Raw genomic sequence first — 17,525 nt, forward strand, 5'->3', positions numbered from 1 at the left:
ACCACCACGGTTTGCGGGTAGCTATCATCCTCGTGGGTACCGTAGTAATGCCCGCCGTTGCAGTCGCGCTACGCTGCGCATGTTCCCCGCTGGTAGCGTACACCGGTATGAATGCGACACTTAACGAATTGTTCGGCCACGCCTTTCAACCCGCACCGACAGACACAACATTTTCAACAGTGAAGGGCGACAAACCGTGGGCCGAAACGTATATCCACCCAACTGAGAAGTACGAGCTGTTTGGAGACGATTCTCTTTACCGACGCACCACCGGCTTCCAGGGGGATCTCGCTTTCGACGTCAATATCTCCAACGAGAACCCTCCCAACGTCCTGGTCATCGCAGTCGAGTCCTTCCGCTACCAAGACTCTCGTTACCTGGTCGGAGAGGAAGACCCGTCCAACCTGTTCAAGGGAACGAACATGACCATCACGCCGAACTTCGACAGGTGGGCCAAGCGCGGAGTGGCTCTCCGCAATATGTGGTCGAGCACCCCAACGAGCAGGTCTTTGGAGAGTCTGCTATTCGCGCAGATTCCGTACGACAGCACTGTGAAGACAGGCATCACCGGCGGAAGGAAGGAGACAAAGCTGTCTGGTTTACCCCAACTCTTCAAGGCCAAGGGGTACGAAACATTTTTCACGACGGGGTGCCCGACGCGCTTTGAGAACTGGGATGTGTTTCTTCCTACCCACGGCTTTGAGACCGTCTTGGAATCCAAGGAAATGAAGCTTCTGGCTGAGAGTAAACTCGGTATTCCGCGTGGAGACTGGTCTGGCAAAGCACGTCGTGGGTTCAAGTGGGGGGTCCACGACGATATCAACTTGCAGCTTTTGGGTGAAATGTTCATTGACAAGACGAGGGAGCAGCGAGAGCGAGTTGCACGGGGTCTACCCAAAAGGCCATTGTTTACCACGCACTACACCATTTCCAGCCATGCGCCTTTCAAAGCACGCCCGGCATGGTATGCTAAGGCCGACAAGCCAGACTTCTCCGCGTTCTACAAGGGGCAAAAACACTCGACTATGATCAAGAACTACCTCGAAATGCGCTACTTCACGGACATGCAGCTGGGTAAATTCATGGACCGGACCGCATGGAGAAGGAGGGCGTCCTCAACGACACCATCGTCGTCATCGTAGGCGACCACGGCCAAGCGCCTGAAGCTGACGTTACGAACACGCACGAGGAGTCTGTGACCCGTGTGGCAGGCGCTATCATCGCCGAGGGTCGGTTGGGTGAAGCTGCTGGACTTGTGATCGAGGACGCCGTGGATCACTACGACATTCTCAACACGCTGGCAGATATCACAGGACTGCCTGAGGGAGGGTTCGTAGACTGGCGTCGGGCGCTCACTCAAGCGCAAGGTTCCGTTTGGCGCGCGCGTGGTGTACAGCAACGACCCGAGCCGCAAGATGGCGATCGTGCGTGGCCACCAGCGCCTTCGCTATGATCAAGTAACGGCTTCGATGAGCTTGCATGATACCGAGCGCGACCATTCCATGAATGTCGATATGTTTCCGAGCCTTCCAGCCGAAGAGCAGGCCGAATGGGAGAACTGGCGCGAGTACGGTCGCCGCGTCACCGCGTACTTTAAGCAGCGCTTGGACGGCAACTGCCTGTTGGCTGTCAATTGTACCACACGAAGTTAGGATGGTAATTAGAATTATACTGGGATAGGAAGCAACGTTAGTGCTGCTATCGCAGATCAAATAGGATTATATCCGTGGTCCTCTTGACATCTAACTGGTATATTTTCTTGAAACCGGTATGGCCCCAGTGATGCACTGGGTTTATATGCGTGGGCAAATCGAACCGGTAGAATATTTATTACACCGGTATGAATCCGGTGCCACACTGTAGCCTCCAAAAGGTTTATATGCGTGGACAGGTCCAACCGGTGTGCAACCGACGACACTGGTATGATTCAATACGTATATTCGAGCAGTGAACGAATTGAAGTAAAGAGAACGATTGAGGCGGACTGTTGTAGCACTGGAAATAAGCATTTGCATTTTCAAGTATAAAACTTCCACTGCAAGCTGCAAACAGATCTCAGCCAAGGTTCGCATTTGTTGTAAAGCGTTGCCAGTTGATATCTAGCATCTACAGTCTTAAGTACAATTTTCGGGCAGGAGATGACCGGGGTTTATACCAAAAACCTCCTATCCCAGCCTTCGCGGAGCCCTAGTTATTTGTCAAACTAACCGGTTAGGAATGGGCCTTAAGGTTTGTGTTTCTGAGTTAAACACTTGTTATGTGAAATATTTTTTCTGGGATAGCAGTAACCCCGGTGGGACAGCCCAACACAGATTAATTAGGCGGCACCTCGGTAACTGAAGCCGGTAATACTGGAGCCGGAAAACTGGCCCCGGTAACTGAAGTTAACTGATTGGCGCCTATGCTCTCCATCTCAAATCCGACACAAGCTCGAGATGGATGGAAGACACCTCGAAAGCGACGGCTTACCGCGTACCAGTCCACACATCGGTGATCAGCGGTGTCAGGTTGTCGCCGCGAGGCCGTTAGTGATGCACATTCAACTACATGTATTAATATTACTTGGCAGGTAAGGAAGTACAACGCGCGTTTTCAGTGTTGCACCTCCAGCCGAACGCACGCATCTGTCACCTCTTTAACCCCCTGCATCTAGTACTACGTTGCTGAGGTGGCTACTAAAAAATATAAAGATAGAAAATTTTGCGTCTGCAGAAGATGATAATGGTCGACGGGCGAAAAGCTCATAAATAAATAATCCTGATAGGCACTAAGTCAGTCAGCTGCGGCTGCGAAGCAGGCGCAGGAGATGCGTTGTAATGGAAAGCAAATTTACATGCCACAGATATTGTAGGTAACAGGTAAGTCGTAGATTTCAGAGCTTCTTCGTGCAACGCGCGCGACTTTGTTTCTCGTTGAATTGCTGCTATGGCGATAGAGATAGTGACGGCGCGGCCGCGGTGAAGATGCTCACACTAAGTTTTTTAGCTATCCCAGCCTATGAATAGCTCTCATATACTAAATTATAGCTTTAAAGTGTAATTTAATTAAGTTCTGGTCTCCTGAAATGCTGATATAGTTTTCACCAGTTAGATAAGTATACAGGGGTGAAATCTATCCCGAAATGCTGGGAATCCAGCATTTCGATTTCTTCACCGCAGACATTGCCAACGCTTTTGGCCTTGGTATATTCATCACCTCACTCTGAGCTACATGTATTCAACGATACCTGAATCGTTGCAACATCTTCTGGTTTGAGTTAGACGCGTATTTCCTTCCTTTCGGCGGGCTCTCTTTGGAAATTTGAGTCCGCCCTCAGGGTGTGCAGCATTTACGATCACTTTCTGTAGCAGCAACCCATATGTAACCGGGTGAGTGTGCGCCTTGTGTCTTGTGTTCTCGGCCTGCTCTGCAATTGGAAGTCCTGAATTTTAATTCAGGAATTGAAAATTCCGTCGATACAGCTCTTCGATGGGACCTTAAAATTAAAAATGATGGTGATGCAAGCGTACAGTATTGTACACTTACCAGCGCCGAATTGTTGTGCTATAAATTATTAATATAGCCTATATATAATAATATTGAATCTGTAAACCAGAACATGTAATTTAATCCCGTGTCTTAGAAAAATAAACCACGTAGCAGTATTTAATTTTAAATTAGGAATCAGCAGCAGTCAATAATTTAAAATTTGCAACGTAAAAGCTCATTCTTGTGCGGGGTGAGTCGTTTTCGGAGGAGAATGGGCTTAGTTGTTAATCATGCTGGTCGTACTGGCCAGGTGAATATGGAATATGGTCCTTATACCAATTATCGACGAAGACTGCTACTACAGTATGTAGTACAAATGCTTTTGATATTACTGATAGTCTACAAGCACACAATCTAGTTAGCTACCTGAAGTACAATCAAGAGCCAGCAGGCAGTTGCCATCCAAGCGCTGCTTAAAGTACGCGGTGACGCGGCGACCGTACTCGCGCCAGTTCTCCCATTCGGCCTGCTCTTCGACTGGAAGGCTCGGAAACATATCGACATTCATGGAATGGTCGCGCTCGGTATCATGCAAGCTCATCGAAGCCGTTACTTGATCATAGCGAAGGCGCTGGTGGCCACGCACGATCGCCATCTTGCGGCTCGGGTCGTTGCTGTACACCACGCGCGCGCCAAACGGAACCTTGCGCTTGAGTGAGCGCCCGACGCCAGTCTACGAACCCTCCCTCAGGCAGTCCTGTGATATCTGCCAGCGTGTTGAGAATGTCGTAGTGATCCACGGCGTCCTCGATCACAAGTCCAGCAGCTTCACCCAACCGACCCTCGGCGATGATAGCGCCTGCCACACGGGTCACAGACTCCTCGTGCGTGTTCGTAACGTCAGCTTCAGGCGCTTGGCCGTGGTCGCCTACGATGACGACGATGGTGTCGTTGAGGACGCCCTCCTTCTCCATGCGGTCCGGTCCATGAATTTACCCAGCTGCATGTCCGTGAAGTAGCGCATTTCGAGGTAGTTCTTGATCATAGTCGAGTGTTTTTGCCCCTTGTAGAACGCGGAGAAGTCTGGCTTGTCGGCCTTAGCATACCATGCCGGGCGTGCTTTGAAAGGCGCATGGCTGGAAATGGTGTAGTGCGTGGTAAACAATGGCCTTTTGGGTAGACCCCGTGCAACTCGCTCTCGCTGCTCCCTCGTCTTGTCAATGAACATTTCACCCAAAAGCTGCAAGTTGATATCGTCGTGGACCCCCCACTTGAACCCACGACGTGCTTTGCCAGACCAGTCTCCACGCGGAATACCGAGTTTACTCTCAGCCAGAAGCTTCATTTCCTTGGATTCCAAGACGGTCTCAAAGCCGTGGGTAGGAAGAAACACATCCCAGTTCTCAAAGCGCGTCGGGCACCCCGTCGTGAAAAATGTTTCGTACCCCTTGGCCTTGAAGAGTTGGGGTAAACCAGACAGCTTTGTCTCCTTCCTTCCGCCGGTGATGCCTGTCTTCACAGTGCTGTCGTACGGAATCTGCGCGAATAGCAGACTCTCCAAAGACCTGCTCGTTGGGGTGCTCGACCACATATTGCGGAGAGCCACTCTGCGCTTGGCCCACCTGTCGAAGTTCGGCGTGATGGTCATGTTCGTTCCCTTGAACAGGTTGGACGGGTCTTCCTCTCCGACCAGGTAACGAGAGTCTTGGTAGCGGAAGGACTCGACTGCGATGACCAGGACGTTGGGAGGGTTCTCGTTGGAGATGTTGACGTCGAAAGCGAGATCCCCCTGGAAGCCGGTGGTGTGTCGGTAAAGAGAATCGTCTCCAAACAGCTCGTACTTCTCAGTTGGGTGGATATACGTTTCGGCCCACGGTTTGTCGCCCTTCACTGTTGTAAATGTTGTGTCTGTCGGTGCGGGTTGAAAGGCGTGGCCGAACAACTCGTTAAGTGTCGCATTCATACCGGTGTACGCTACCAGCGGGGAACATGCGCAGCGTAGCGCGACTGCAACGGCGGGCATTACTACGGTACCCACGAGGATGATAGCTACCCGCAAACCGTGGTGGTAGATAGCGTTATAGTGCACACAGGAAAGCTTGCGAACGCCCTGATCTTTGGTGTTGGGCGACTCCAGCCTATCTGCGTCCTCTTCTAGAGCGACTTCCATGTACTTAAGACCACCCGCAGCCGCCACTACGTGCGTCGGGTTCCAAACCGACAGATCAGCCCACGCAGCCTTCACACGCACACACGCAAACAGCGTCGTGACAGCCACCAGCACGCCCGCCCCCACGTAGCCTCGGTGGATCTCCTCGGTCAATATCGGGGCCGCGCTCGCGAACTCCTTCTCGTTGATCGCCATCGTCACGAGGTCGAACGTGAAGCGCATGTCGCGGTTCACCACGAGCAGCAAGTCCGCGACGAAGGGCGTCATCAAGGCGAAGAACAGCAGCCACGACACCACAAACGTCGCGAGCGAGCCGACCGTCTGAGGCTTCAGGACGCACCTCCGCTTGCCGCCTTCAGCGCCGAACCGGTCGCCGACCGTGCGCTTCAGGGAGTCAAACAGCCACAGTGCGCACACGAAGTAGGTGGTGCAGACCAAGTCCTCCACGAAACCAAGGCCCATCGAAGCGAGCTTCACGCTTAAGACGTAGTCCTTGGCGCTGCTGTCATCATGATGAGCTCTCTCAGCGCCAGCCAACGACTGGCGGAGAAGCAGAAGAGCGTGAAGGCGTAGACGAACAACCACCCGAACCACGGAGCGCTCAGCAGGTCAGCAGGGCTGAGAAAGCCGCTGCTTGGGCGACGACTGGTCTTGGTCTCCGATGCGGCGTCGGCGCATCCTTCGGCGTCATCGTGGTCGACTTGGTCAAGAAAGCGATATCGTGCAGAGTGATGGCTATCTCTGCTGCGACGAAGGAAGTTGCTGGACTCCATCGCGCTACTGCAGTCTCGTGAAATTCACGAATGTATCCAATGGATAGTCACCGCACGGTACGAGTATTTAACGAGAAACGATGACATTCGAGATTGGACAGCGTGTCCTCTGATCTTCGTGGCGTTTTCACTGTTAGACTCTGGCATGCTGACCTGCCCCAATGGGGGCCCCATCGCGCCACTGACGCCCACAACCGGACGAAGCCATTGCTTGCTTGCCCGCTAAGGAATGGAGAGCAGATCATGTCTGTGAGCCAGGACCCTCAAATCGGTTGTGAGCAATGCTTACTTCTCCGGTCCGGAAAAGAATTAACAGTTCTGTTTTTTTCATAAAAAACCTCAAAGCATCTCGATGTATGATTGGTCAAAGTACCTCTATGTACCACACTTCATTGGACAAAACTCTAACATCAGTGATTTGTATGCAAAAAACCTCAAACACTATTGGCTGTTTTTCTTGCCTTGGAATATTCAACTGTTTACGACATTATATCACAGGAATAAAATCTCTTTCCGCTTTCTCATGTGTATTTCCAAGTTCTAATCGGATCATTTTTGATGGCGCAGTGAATTTAAACCTCACACCTGTGGAAACTGATTGTTTAAACGACCCGATAACTACCTGAAAGGGCGGGAAAATGGATTTATCAAAAATACTACGTGATACACCAGATCCAGAGCTTAAATTTAAGGGCAGCTACAGCTCTGTTGAAGCAGTAGAACGCAATATATAGTCTGATTAGAGAACTGTTAATTCTTTAGCGGACCGGAGAAGTATTCATCACGCTACTGTAGGGGCCACAGCGGGCGGCCTGACGACCGCGCTTGCCCGGACCCGGACTGTCAATGCCTCACTGAAACAATTAACCACATTTTGTGGGGCTGCAGAAAAGCGGAGGCCGCGTGGATGACGTGGATCAACAAGTGGATGGGATACACGACCCAACCACCGCAAATAGCAGAACTTCGTGTGCTTTTTTGGCTAAAGCTCAGCTGTGTATCGGCCGATGGACCCCACATCACACAGAAGCAATGGAGATTTTGTGGCGAATCTGGTCAACTGTGACACCAGCGCTACTATGGAGGCTTCGCAATGACGCGCGCTCGTGCTCCAGGCGTGCTGCCTCGGCGCGGGCGCTCTCGATGGCAGCCGCCACTTCATGCGCCTGCATCGTCGACATTGGAGACGTGCTGGGCACGCTGGGAGGCTCGATCAGCTCGAACGCGAGGAAGTGCTGGACGTCCTCGACCACAGAGCGCACCAGACTCGGCGTGACTCTGGACGACTGCGACTGGAACCACATCGGGATCAGGTTGTGAAACCTGAAACCGGCAGCGAAGAGGAGAGACTGGATGAGCGCAACGCACTCGCGCGGCGACAGGATGCTCGGCGGAATCACGATGCCGGAGACATCCTGTGCCAGGCACAGCTCCAGCCGTACCGGACCAAGCTCCGCGATCCACGCAGCGTCTTGACTCGCCATGGCCATTCGGTCCGACAGGTACTTCGACGTCTCCAGCGCGGCAGTCCACCATTCGGTGAAGTCGGGTGCCGCCTCGGGCCAGGCGTACTCCACCTTGAGCGGAAATGCTGAACTGGGTCCGACCCTGACGTCGTGTCTCCTCCTCCACACAACGAGCCATCTTGATCACCATCGCACGACACGCACTCGACTTGATCCCCCGTGGTCTGATCACAGCGTGCATTCGTGCAGTCAGCAAGCACTTGGCACGAGTTCTCACAGGTTGGCCCCCAGTACCCGTATTTGCACAAGCTACAAGATACAAGCGTCCCATCAACGGCGTTGCAACTTGTGCTACCGCTCGCGCAGTTCTGAGCGCTACAGGGCCGATCACACTGAGCTCCCCACCAACTGGCGCTGCACTGCGCCCCGATGTCTAGCCCCACGTAGTCGCTCACCTTACCCCTAAACGTCTCATTCTTCGCTCGCTGGTAAACTTCGACAACAAAGTCCGAGGCGTTTGGGTTAAGTTCACCGAGAGATGGAGGCACCGACAGCGTGAGGAAAATTTCACCCGTCGCGCGGAGACCTCAGTAACGTTGACGAATTCTGGGTCGATGTCGGTCATGCCAAGTGTCCACACGAGAATCGCCCGCAACGCGTCCATCTTCTCACCAGACAAAGCCGACACCGTATCGATCGCTGTGGAGAGACGCACCTCCGCATCGTAGGCGGTGGCCACACACCCGCTGAACAAGCTGAAGCTGAACCGGTCCGAAGACGACAAGACGTCTAGCTCCGTCGTCGTGTTAACAGCGCGAGATACTGCGAGCGAGAGAGGGATCGAGACGTTGACTTCCCCATAACCGGCGTTGCCATTGTACTCCATGAAGTGAGGAAGCCGACAATCCCCTCCGTGCCACAGCGACGACTCATCGAGATATTGCAAAAACAGACCTGAAAACGGGTCTGGGTATTGGAAGGTGCTGTTCAGCTCTACAAACACCAAGAATTCAGTCTTGACGCCCACTTTAGCAAGACCATTTAGCAGTGACAGAGACGCCTGGAAGGACGGAGTTAACTCGAGGTCCATCTCCAGATCGATGCTGCTCTGAGCCAACTTGCTCGACGTGTTGGTCGTGATCTGCACGTCGTGGAATTTCTCGGAGCGAAGCGAACCCGCTGTTAAGCTTTGGAGCTCTGCAGTCGCACCGATGTTTACTATGGAGCCATGGGGTTGAAGCGACATTTTCCTGCGCAGATCCAGCCCCATTGTAATCTCGACGCTGATTCCCGTCTCGCCCAGGGGGATAGTGAAGCTCGCGTTCTTAAGCTGCGTCGTCTCATCCAGAGTGCATCCATTCGGCGCATACAGGGCCACTTGGAGGTTGGCGTTCCTCGCTAATTCCATCTCGATCGCTTCTTCAAATGACACCCCGACAACCTCTACATCTGCGAACATGGACGCGATGGAGACGTTCAGGAAGCAGTTCTCGCACGTGATGCGGCAACAGTTCGGGGCTGGGTCGGACGTGTCGGAGCAGTTGCCAGTCTCAAAGATCTGGTAGCTGGAGTTGCTCACAGTCACAGTGTCGTTCTCCAAGTTCCATGATAACGTACCAGTCGTCGTGTCCTCAACCGCGGTATAGCTCAAGACCCGGCATGAATCATCATCACTCGACGAGCAGTCGTAGCATTAATTTTGCTGGCAGCGTCTTAGTATCGCCTTCGTAGCCGCATTCAGTCGTGCAGTCGCTGTTCTTTGCGTAGAACTGCAACTTGCACTGCTGCTCCGTCCACTTACTGTCGACCTTAGCCCAGCACTTGTCGACGTCGATCTCCCCTACGTCGTCACCTTTGTCCCCGCAGTCGTATTTGCAGGAAGAATCCTTCACGAACCCAAACGTGCTCGCCTCAAGTCTTCGAGCTTGCGCTGTAGCATCGACCACCGATTCCGTCCGAATGAGGCTGGCGATGTCGGTAGAATAGAATTTGATTCTGCAGTCTGGATATAGTTGAGCGAAGGTCGCGTGTTCCAGCTCGAGCTTCACTCGACAGCTCCCAGGAGAAGAAATGACTGGTGAGAGGTGCTTGGCAATGCTCAACACGTGAAAATACGCGGCTGTTGTGGCGAATGAAACCCCAAAGAACGAATCCCCGGCAACAACTCGCCCCACTGAAGTCTGTAGCGCTTGTTGACAGTCAGCAACGACTAGTGTAGCAACTGGTGCTGACTTTGACACGTCGGAGTTATCGGTCATAGTGTCGAACGTCTCCAGGTTGAGCACGTTGGGGTGTTGCCTGATGTTCCAAAGTGCCGCTGTCGTCGTGCGGTTGTACGCGAGGTGCGTACTCGGAGTATCCCGACTCGGGACGGCCAGTTCGAGTCTTCGATCGCTTGACTGGTGAGGAACCGACGCCCCACCTGTAATTTCCGGAACAACGAACATGGATCCAACTACGTTGGTGTTGGCTGTATCGATGCGGTGCAGTCCACCCGCAAGAGTAGTGGGTCATGGAACATTACGCCGGCAGTTTTTTTCCTTACCGTAATTTACCACCGAGAACATTCCTGAAACCTTCTTTCGGGACAGCAGCGATTTCAACGACGACCCCTCTCGACCACTTGAGAGCGAGAGCCACGTCTTTTCGATATGAGGGTAGTTTTAGAACCTCTGAACCGGTCAGATCTAATAGACGTTGATTTGACGACGCCCACTTTATAGCGAGAGCCACGTCTTTTGGATCTTAGGGCGTTTCGGGACCGCTCGTTCAAACTACAATCTCCAATTATAGTATCGCCAGTATAGACAAATTAAAGCCCCCGTAACCTGGACATCTTACGTTTTCAATCAACAAATTTTGATCTCTCCAATTTCCAGCCAGCAATGGTTGTAGCCTCCGTCAAGAGATTTGAACACGAATGCGTATCGCGTGCTCGTTACACCAATTTACCCTCTCTGATTGGTTTAAAATGCGTCTGTCGTTGGCCTCCTCCTTCACTGGCCCTCACAATTTGACTCCCTCAACCCACAACAAGCAGCTGACGATGACAAGCAACCTGTGCCTCCCTGCTACTGCTGGACCTGTATTACAGACTCCGTCCTGTGGTCGCCTCGATGGAGACCAAGTTCGAAGTGCCTGCACTGCCGTCAACACGAAAAAGGCGTACCGAAGCTATTTAAAGGTATATCTACCTGGGTTCGCGCTGTGCTACTCTAAAATGCGGAAGTTGGAACGTTGTTGATAGTCTGAGTCTGGAACTAAACGGAAAGACTATCGTCTCTATGGCTGACTACAAGCTCTTTTGGAACAACGTTCGTGCTCATACTGGCTACAGCCCTCAGTACGTTGAAAAGCACGGAGCTGAATCGTTCTTGTACCCTGACGCTGCTCAGTCGGTATCATACAGTTCTGGATCCGCATCTACCAGTGGTGATGGATATTCAAACACCATGGCATTCTCGTCTTCCTTTGCTGTCTCGGCTCCTCCTGGTGGTGCAACTATTCCTAATGATGGTTTCGTTAAGCGCCTTCTATCAAATCCTGCTGCGGCTGGCGCTGACTTCTCCAGCTCGTGGCCGTCGGTAGGTGGTGCTGCTGCATCGACTACCATTTCTAACCAGACCTCGCGTGGAGCTTTCGTAGCTGGTGGTACTGCTGCTAACGCAATCATGGGAACGTGGAACTACATGCTTAAGATTAAGCTCACCGATCTGCATCCTATCTTCCGTGAGCTTGACTTAATGGCTAACCCTCAAATTCGCCTGCGTTTCCGTGTGAATCAGGGAACGTCTGTAGTCGCGGTAGATGCTTCAAAGGGTATGTCGCTAACCTCTACTACTCTATCGTCTGGTAATAGTTGTCCGGTCATGATTGCTGCTTCTGCTACCGGTAATCCGATGAATGGTGTGCTTGCCGCATCTGCTGGCTTTAGTGTTGCTTGGGGAGCGGTTGTAAATGCTCTTGAACCTACCATCGATGGTACATACATGTCTTTTACTACTGTTCGTTTGTATGTCCCTTTCGTTCATCTTGAGAACCCTCAAGCTATTATCTCTAAGCCGGTTAAGAAGGTTCGCTACAATGATTGCTACGCGCAGTGGTTTTACCAGCGTGCTGGTATTGGTAAGTCCTCGACTCAACTAAATGCTTCTTTCGATTTACAACTATCGGCAAGTGTTAAAAACGCGAAATATGTTGTGCTTTTACCATTCGCGGAACAGACAAACAACTTTGCTTCTGCTACTGTTCCGCCTGTGCTTTAATCGACAATATTCAGCGATCTCAAGAAACCATAATGGACGACGTTGGCCAGTTGCGACAGCTCAACGAGGCCAAGGCCGATGCGTTGGAGCTTGTGCAGGTCAAGCCCAACATGGTAAGTCAGAAGGGCTGCCAGTATAATGTTGTGGTTGGTGTCTAACAGCATTGTATACTTCGCCAGCACAATTTGTTGTCACTCGCCGAGTCCATTCAGCATGAGTTAAGCGCGTTGCAGCGGATCGTGAACGAGAAGATGTCTGTTGCAGACGTTAAGGATCTCCTGGACTCGCAGTCGACCCTGAACGGTTTGCAGAACGCCATGAAGCAAGTGGAAAGCGCAGCAGCTGGCGAGTTTGCAACGAAACCTCAAGTCGAGAGCATCAACCGACAGTTGCAAGCCATTACGCGGCAGCTACGCAGCGAAATCTACCAAGCTCGCTATGTAAGTATTGCTACTATCTATCCCTACAAAAGAATGCAGGCTGATTAAGTGGTGCTTCCTCTGTTGTAGATCTGGAAGGATGGCCCTCCCAGCGCAAAGCAAACGATTCAATGGAGCTCTCAAGTGGTGAACACGAATGCGGACATTTTCTTGTGGCAGTTTGGGTCCGACGAGGTGAGGTTGCTGCTGCCAGGGCTTTATCATCTCCAGGCAGCATTTTTCACCAACTACTCCCCAGCTATCCAAGTGCTCGTGAACGGTGAACCAGCCGCTCTATTGCGCTCGTCGACCGATACGAAAGAGGCGACTTGCTCTCCATCATCCATCCATCCAGCAATTCGGCGTCTGCATCACAGTGCTGGCAACGTGGCGGGCCTGGCGATTGATTTGTTCCTGGCACTGCCAGCACGAGCCCTTGTTGTCATCTCGTACGACCTTGATGAGAAGGCACAGGGATTTTTGAACCTGCGGAAGCTCTAGCTAAAGAGAAAGAGAAACAACGCGTCTTGTGCGATACAGGTTATCTGTTTTTACTATTCATTAGGGCACTAGAATACTGAGGGGGAGGGAGGTCAGGAGGTTCGTGACCTCATCACACGACGGCTGGTGACTGCATTTGCGATGGAGAGGCTCGCCTTGTTGAGGAAGGGGCTTTCGAGATGCGATCTCGTGACACAAACTGTCGTTCTTGTCGAGCTTCTGGCCGCAGATAGGAAGGCGGAAGCGATGCTCTTCTTTTCTGAGGGCGCTGGTTTGTAGTGCGTCGGCCTGTGAGACTGTCGTTCTTGGGGGTAAGTTTGGGAGGTCGTGCAATCTTGCTGGTGGATGGTTCTGCTGTCGGTGTCTCCTCTTCGAACTCGTTGTGCAAACGCTTCAACATTCGATCAGACACCTCGAACTTTGCTGATTGCGTGAGGACGTATCCCGCGTCCATGAGTCGAGGCTACAAAGACAAAGTATATTGCAAGATAATAGACATTAACGATGGTGATACACGTGCATGAGATGGAAATCCTGCAAGGACTCACCGCATACTCCTGGATGTCGTAAAACAGGCGAGGGATCTCGTCAAAAGAGCTGGCAAGAATGGGTCTCTGCAGCTCCTCCAAGATCACAAGAGCGGTGCGGAGGATATGGTTCCATCCCTTGAAAATAAATCCCTCGAACACTTGTATAACGACGTCGTAGGACAGCGCCTCCATGTTGGTGAAAAGAGTCATAAACCACCTGTAAATACAGCAACATCAGCGTTAGCGCAAAAATAGTCGGGCACCTGTATCGTATATGCTCAAGCCTACCCTGTTGCAACGATGCTGATTGGGAAGTCGATAGCCTGAAAGTGCTCGGATAGCAGAGGTAGATGCATTCGTAGAAGGCGGTCCAGCTAAACATCACGACACGTTAGTACAATTCTAGCCCGAGAAAGTAGTTCTTAACCTTCTTACCTGGAAGCAGCGGAGAGTTAGATGCGGCAGTCCTGGCCCATACAGTCTCTCAAGCTCGAACCGTGGGGATGCAAGGAGGCTAACAAGCAACCAGAATGCACGCGCTTCGTTCCAGTCACTCACAGCCAGCATCAACGCCGCGACGTGATCCATCCCCTGGCAGTACCCGACTTCGGTATCCACGCTAGCACAAGCCCGAAGCACATTCTGCAGCGCTGCTTGCCGTCTCTCGAGTGGAATTGCGACGCCGTTCGAATGGCATATAGCACGTGAAGTAGGGTCTATGCTCTTGCGGTGCTGCCGCCGCGCGGATATCCCGAATGTTCTCGTGACATCGAGGCGAATCTGTTCATCCCATTCCGACGCTGGCCCCGTTTCGCACTGTGTACAGATGAGCTCGTACACCTTCTCAAGCTCCAAAGAAGTCGGTACCGAATTGGACGCTGGGCTAGCATTAGCTGTAGTCTGCACAGGCTGTTCCCACAACGGACGTGACGTGGCCACGGGTGCCTCATTCGCGTCCGAGTCTTCAGTATCTGACCCTGACGAAGCATCTAGCCTGGCACGCACAGCTTCAGCCAAATCTGTGACAAAAGTCCGCGTCCGATTATCTTTCAGACACTCCGTCTGCCACAGCATGGCAATACTTTGGTCCGATGCAGCCGAGTTGTCAACGGAGCTGCTACTTCGAGAGCGTAAACGGCTGTAGAGCTCATCCGAAACAACTTGCAGCGCCTCCCGATCGGTTTGCGTGAGGAAACTGTCCGTGTGGCGAATCATGGCGCTCCATCCGTTGTCTTCATGATCAGGCGATGGCGACCTGTTGTTCGTCGACTTTTGAGTGTTCACAGCATCTCGCAACGCCGCGATTGTTGCGTCCATCTTGTCGAGCACCCGATGAGCACGACATTGCGCCATCTTGAAGCTCATCGTTAGTTGCCGATGAGCCAGAGCGAGCTGGTTTGAGGCTTCCACCGAGGTTTGCGTTGGTGCGAATCGGTGCGCTGCTGGCGGCGTTGGCAGCTCCATTGACGCGGAGCCTATGGGGGACCCGCCGTGCTGCTTCTGAATAGCCTCATCGAGAGCCTGTACGTCGCAGCCCGCGTCAATCGCCAGCGCGCGCAATTTCTGTTCCTCCTGCTGCTTGGCCGCAAGTGTCTGCTTCGCTGTAGACAGCACCGCGCGAATCCTCTGCTCGAGTTCCTGGTTCTCGCGGCTGATTTTCCTCGCTTCTCGAAGCTGCTGGGCACGGTACTCCGCCTGATAGCACGGCGTGCACACGCGCTGCGCGCGCAGCGGCGCGCCTGGACACAAGGCGACCTCCAGGATCTGTCCGCAGCAGCCCGCGCAGAATATCGAGAAGCACAACCGACAGTGGTGACGACGTTCGCGTACGGAGAAGGCGACGAAGCACAGCGGACAGTTCGTCGCCGTCGCATCGTCCTCCCAGAAGCGGTCCGTGCTGGCAACGGGGTGGTCCGGCAGGCTCTCGTCCCACCCAGGCAGCATCTTGTCCACCGTAGCCACGTACTCCGCCATGGCGGCCTCCCGCTCGTCCGTGTCGCCCTCCGTTCCGCTGCACGCATCCCACTGACGCCTGTCAAAGCACAAAACTCACAGTAGATAAGCCTCCACCTCCAAGCTCCCGCCACAAAACCCGCACTGACATGATTACCCCCGGTCCGAACAACCCCCCGCAGACTGTGAAGAGCCCGAAAATGCCCGACGCGTGCGTCGTGTGGTTGACCACGTGCGACTCGTCCTTGGCGCGTCGACTGTCCTCCGCTGGCCCCTGCGCAACGCCCGCTTCAGTCTTCAACCCGCAGCCTCAGGAAGGATAAGCTTATTATTATTGTGCGTACTCTACCTGCTCCACGAAGCACCGGATGCCCAGCAGCCGCGGCTCGTGCTCCTTCAGCGTGCGGATCACGAACGGGTCCACCGCCCGCTCCGACCCATTGTGGAACTTGTTCAGCACGGACCCCACCAGCGCGTTGGCGCGCGCATACCGCGCGGCCACGGAGCCCCGGCCTCTGCCCTTCGTGCCGGTCATGAACCTGAGTTCTGCACCGGAAGCTGCTACTTAGATCGAGTGGCCATGAAAGGACGCGCCACATGTGACAAGGCGACGCTTCAAGTCATCCCGTGCTTGCTTTTCAGGAATTTGTATACAGGAATTGATATATTGCGATCACGTCTAATCGGATAGTAAATTGGTCGAGGTCTTGGCTAATTTAGACTCCAAAGTCTTATTTATTTCGACTGATCTCCTAATTAGATTCCCCACCTCTATTTTAGACTAGGAATTATCAGGGCGAATAGCAAATGCTAATAACGGATAGCGCCAATTTGTGTACCGTATACTATTGAATTGAGCACTTATCAATTTTAGGAAGGTATACTACCAGATTGTCACGATATTATCGACTACAAACACATAGAGCGCGAAAACGGGTAACGATCTGCCAACTTTGTGGAGATCAAGCTGCAGTAAGCCGTGTGACCTGCGTGCAACGCAGTCATCTGGATGAAGTTAAAGATGTAGGAAGCGATGTGCTTGAAGTTAGATGTTGAAGTTGCAGGCACCAAGGACTATAATTGCTTAGGAGGAATAGGACGAAGGTGCTAAACTCAATCTCAGTTTCGATTTTCCAGCGTACTCAACACAGCATCTCGACTCCCGATGCCGCCGTACTTCCTCTCTAAGTGCTACCATATCACTTATCACTCGTTTTAAAAATTGTGACATAGTCGAAATTGCGAATCCTACGCTACCGTGGAGGGGGTCGAGATGCTGAACTACTGTCATTTTCCTGGTCGGCGAGGCGCTGGCGGAACTCAACTAAACCGACCGGGACAAACAAACAACAGCGACTGTCTCGACGAGGAGCAGACGTAACAAACAAGTGCGGACGCCAACGAGAGAAACCAACAACAGCAACTGTGTCGGCGAGGAGCAGACGCAACAAAACGATCAAACCGCCACGCGGAGAGCCCAGACAGCAGAGGCCAAGGCCAAAAACGAGCAGACCGTCACACGGAGAGCCTAGACGCAAGACATGTGTACCGTAAGGTATGCTGCTACGCAGCCGGCACAGGATTAAATCGGTGTCGCATGAAGCCGTGCGTGTATCGCACCTGTTTAAGTATCCCACATATATTGAAATTTTATGAAACTTAATAGGTCATCTAAATAATTACTAGTCGGTCTCAATCGGTGAGGAAGCATCAATCATTTTTTTTTCATTTCAAGGTTGAGGTTAGATTGAGTTCATTTATCCTAACTAAGATAACGACCGACGCATCCACCGTCAACACCGAGCTCATATCTCCCGATGCCCCGCCGAATAGTTGAAACGGTCTACTCGACTTCCGTCGATTTGATACCGCGGATAGCGAACGCGGTCCCGCTGCTCCTTCAGCAGCGCCTGCCCTCCGAAGCTTGAGTTCTCCACTGCATTTTCCTGGGCCGACTTGCGTTCCTTCTTCCCAATGCGT

At 52.6% G+C, this 17,525-nt stretch overlaps 5 protein-coding genes across 5 annotated transcripts; 3 read left to right on the forward strand and 2 right to left on the reverse strand.

The window, feature by feature from the left end:
- Positions 1 to 107: 107 nt before the first annotated feature.
- PHYSODRAFT_326264 (hypothetical protein) lies at positions 108 to 1,652 on the forward strand (the record flags this gene model as incomplete). Its single annotated transcript, XM_009522198.1, has 3 exons — positions 108 to 1,074; positions 1,143 to 1,329; positions 1,397 to 1,652. The coding sequence occupies 3 exons, from the start codon at positions 108 to 110 to the stop codon at positions 1,650 to 1,652; spliced, it is 1,410 nt and encodes a 469-aa protein (XP_009520493.1).
- Positions 1,653 to 3,886: 2,234 nt separating this feature from the next.
- PHYSODRAFT_326265 (hypothetical protein) lies at positions 3,887 to 10,324 on the reverse strand (the record flags this gene model as incomplete). Its single annotated transcript, XM_009522199.1, has 8 exons — positions 3,887 to 4,142; positions 4,210 to 4,396; positions 4,465 to 6,178; positions 6,214 to 6,338; positions 7,490 to 8,007; positions 8,082 to 8,101; positions 8,449 to 9,471; positions 9,557 to 10,324. The coding sequence occupies 8 exons, from the start codon at positions 10,322 to 10,324 to the stop codon at positions 3,887 to 3,889; spliced, it is 4,611 nt and encodes a 1,536-aa protein (XP_009520494.1).
- A 759-nt stretch (positions 10,325 to 11,083) lies between these two features.
- On the forward strand, positions 11,084 to 12,142 carry PHYSODRAFT_480892 (hypothetical protein; the record flags this gene model as incomplete). Its single annotated transcript, XM_009522200.1, has 1 exon — positions 11,084 to 12,142. A coding segment is annotated over one exon (1,059 nt), but the record flags the coding sequence as incomplete, so codon positions are not given.
- PHYSODRAFT_481430 (hypothetical protein) lies at positions 12,130 to 13,062 on the forward strand (the record flags this gene model as incomplete). The annotated part of the gene is made up of 4 exons (XM_009522201.1): positions 12,130 to 12,255; positions 12,322 to 12,468; positions 12,532 to 12,582; positions 12,652 to 13,062. Coding segments are annotated over 4 exons (735 nt in total), but the record flags the coding sequence as incomplete, so codon positions are not given.
- A 393-nt stretch (positions 13,063 to 13,455) lies between these two features.
- Positions 13,456 to 16,080, reverse strand: PHYSODRAFT_484386 (hypothetical protein; the record flags this gene model as incomplete). The annotated part of the gene is made up of 7 exons (XM_009522202.1): positions 13,456 to 13,525; positions 13,618 to 13,809; positions 13,881 to 13,966; positions 14,028 to 14,470; positions 14,519 to 15,624; positions 15,695 to 15,819; positions 15,895 to 16,080. 7 exons carry the CDS (start codon positions 16,078 to 16,080, stop codon positions 13,456 to 13,458), a joined length of 2,208 nt encoding a protein of 735 aa, XP_009520497.1.
- Positions 16,081 to 17,525: the final 1,445 nt, after the last annotated feature.

The sequence above is a fragment of the Phytophthora sojae genome (assembly GCF_000149755.1).
Source record: "Phytophthora sojae unplaced genomic scaffold PHYSOscaffold_2, whole genome shotgun sequence".
NCBI classification, from domain to species: domain Eukaryota; phylum Oomycota; class Peronosporomycetes; order Peronosporales; family Peronosporaceae; genus Phytophthora; species Phytophthora sojae.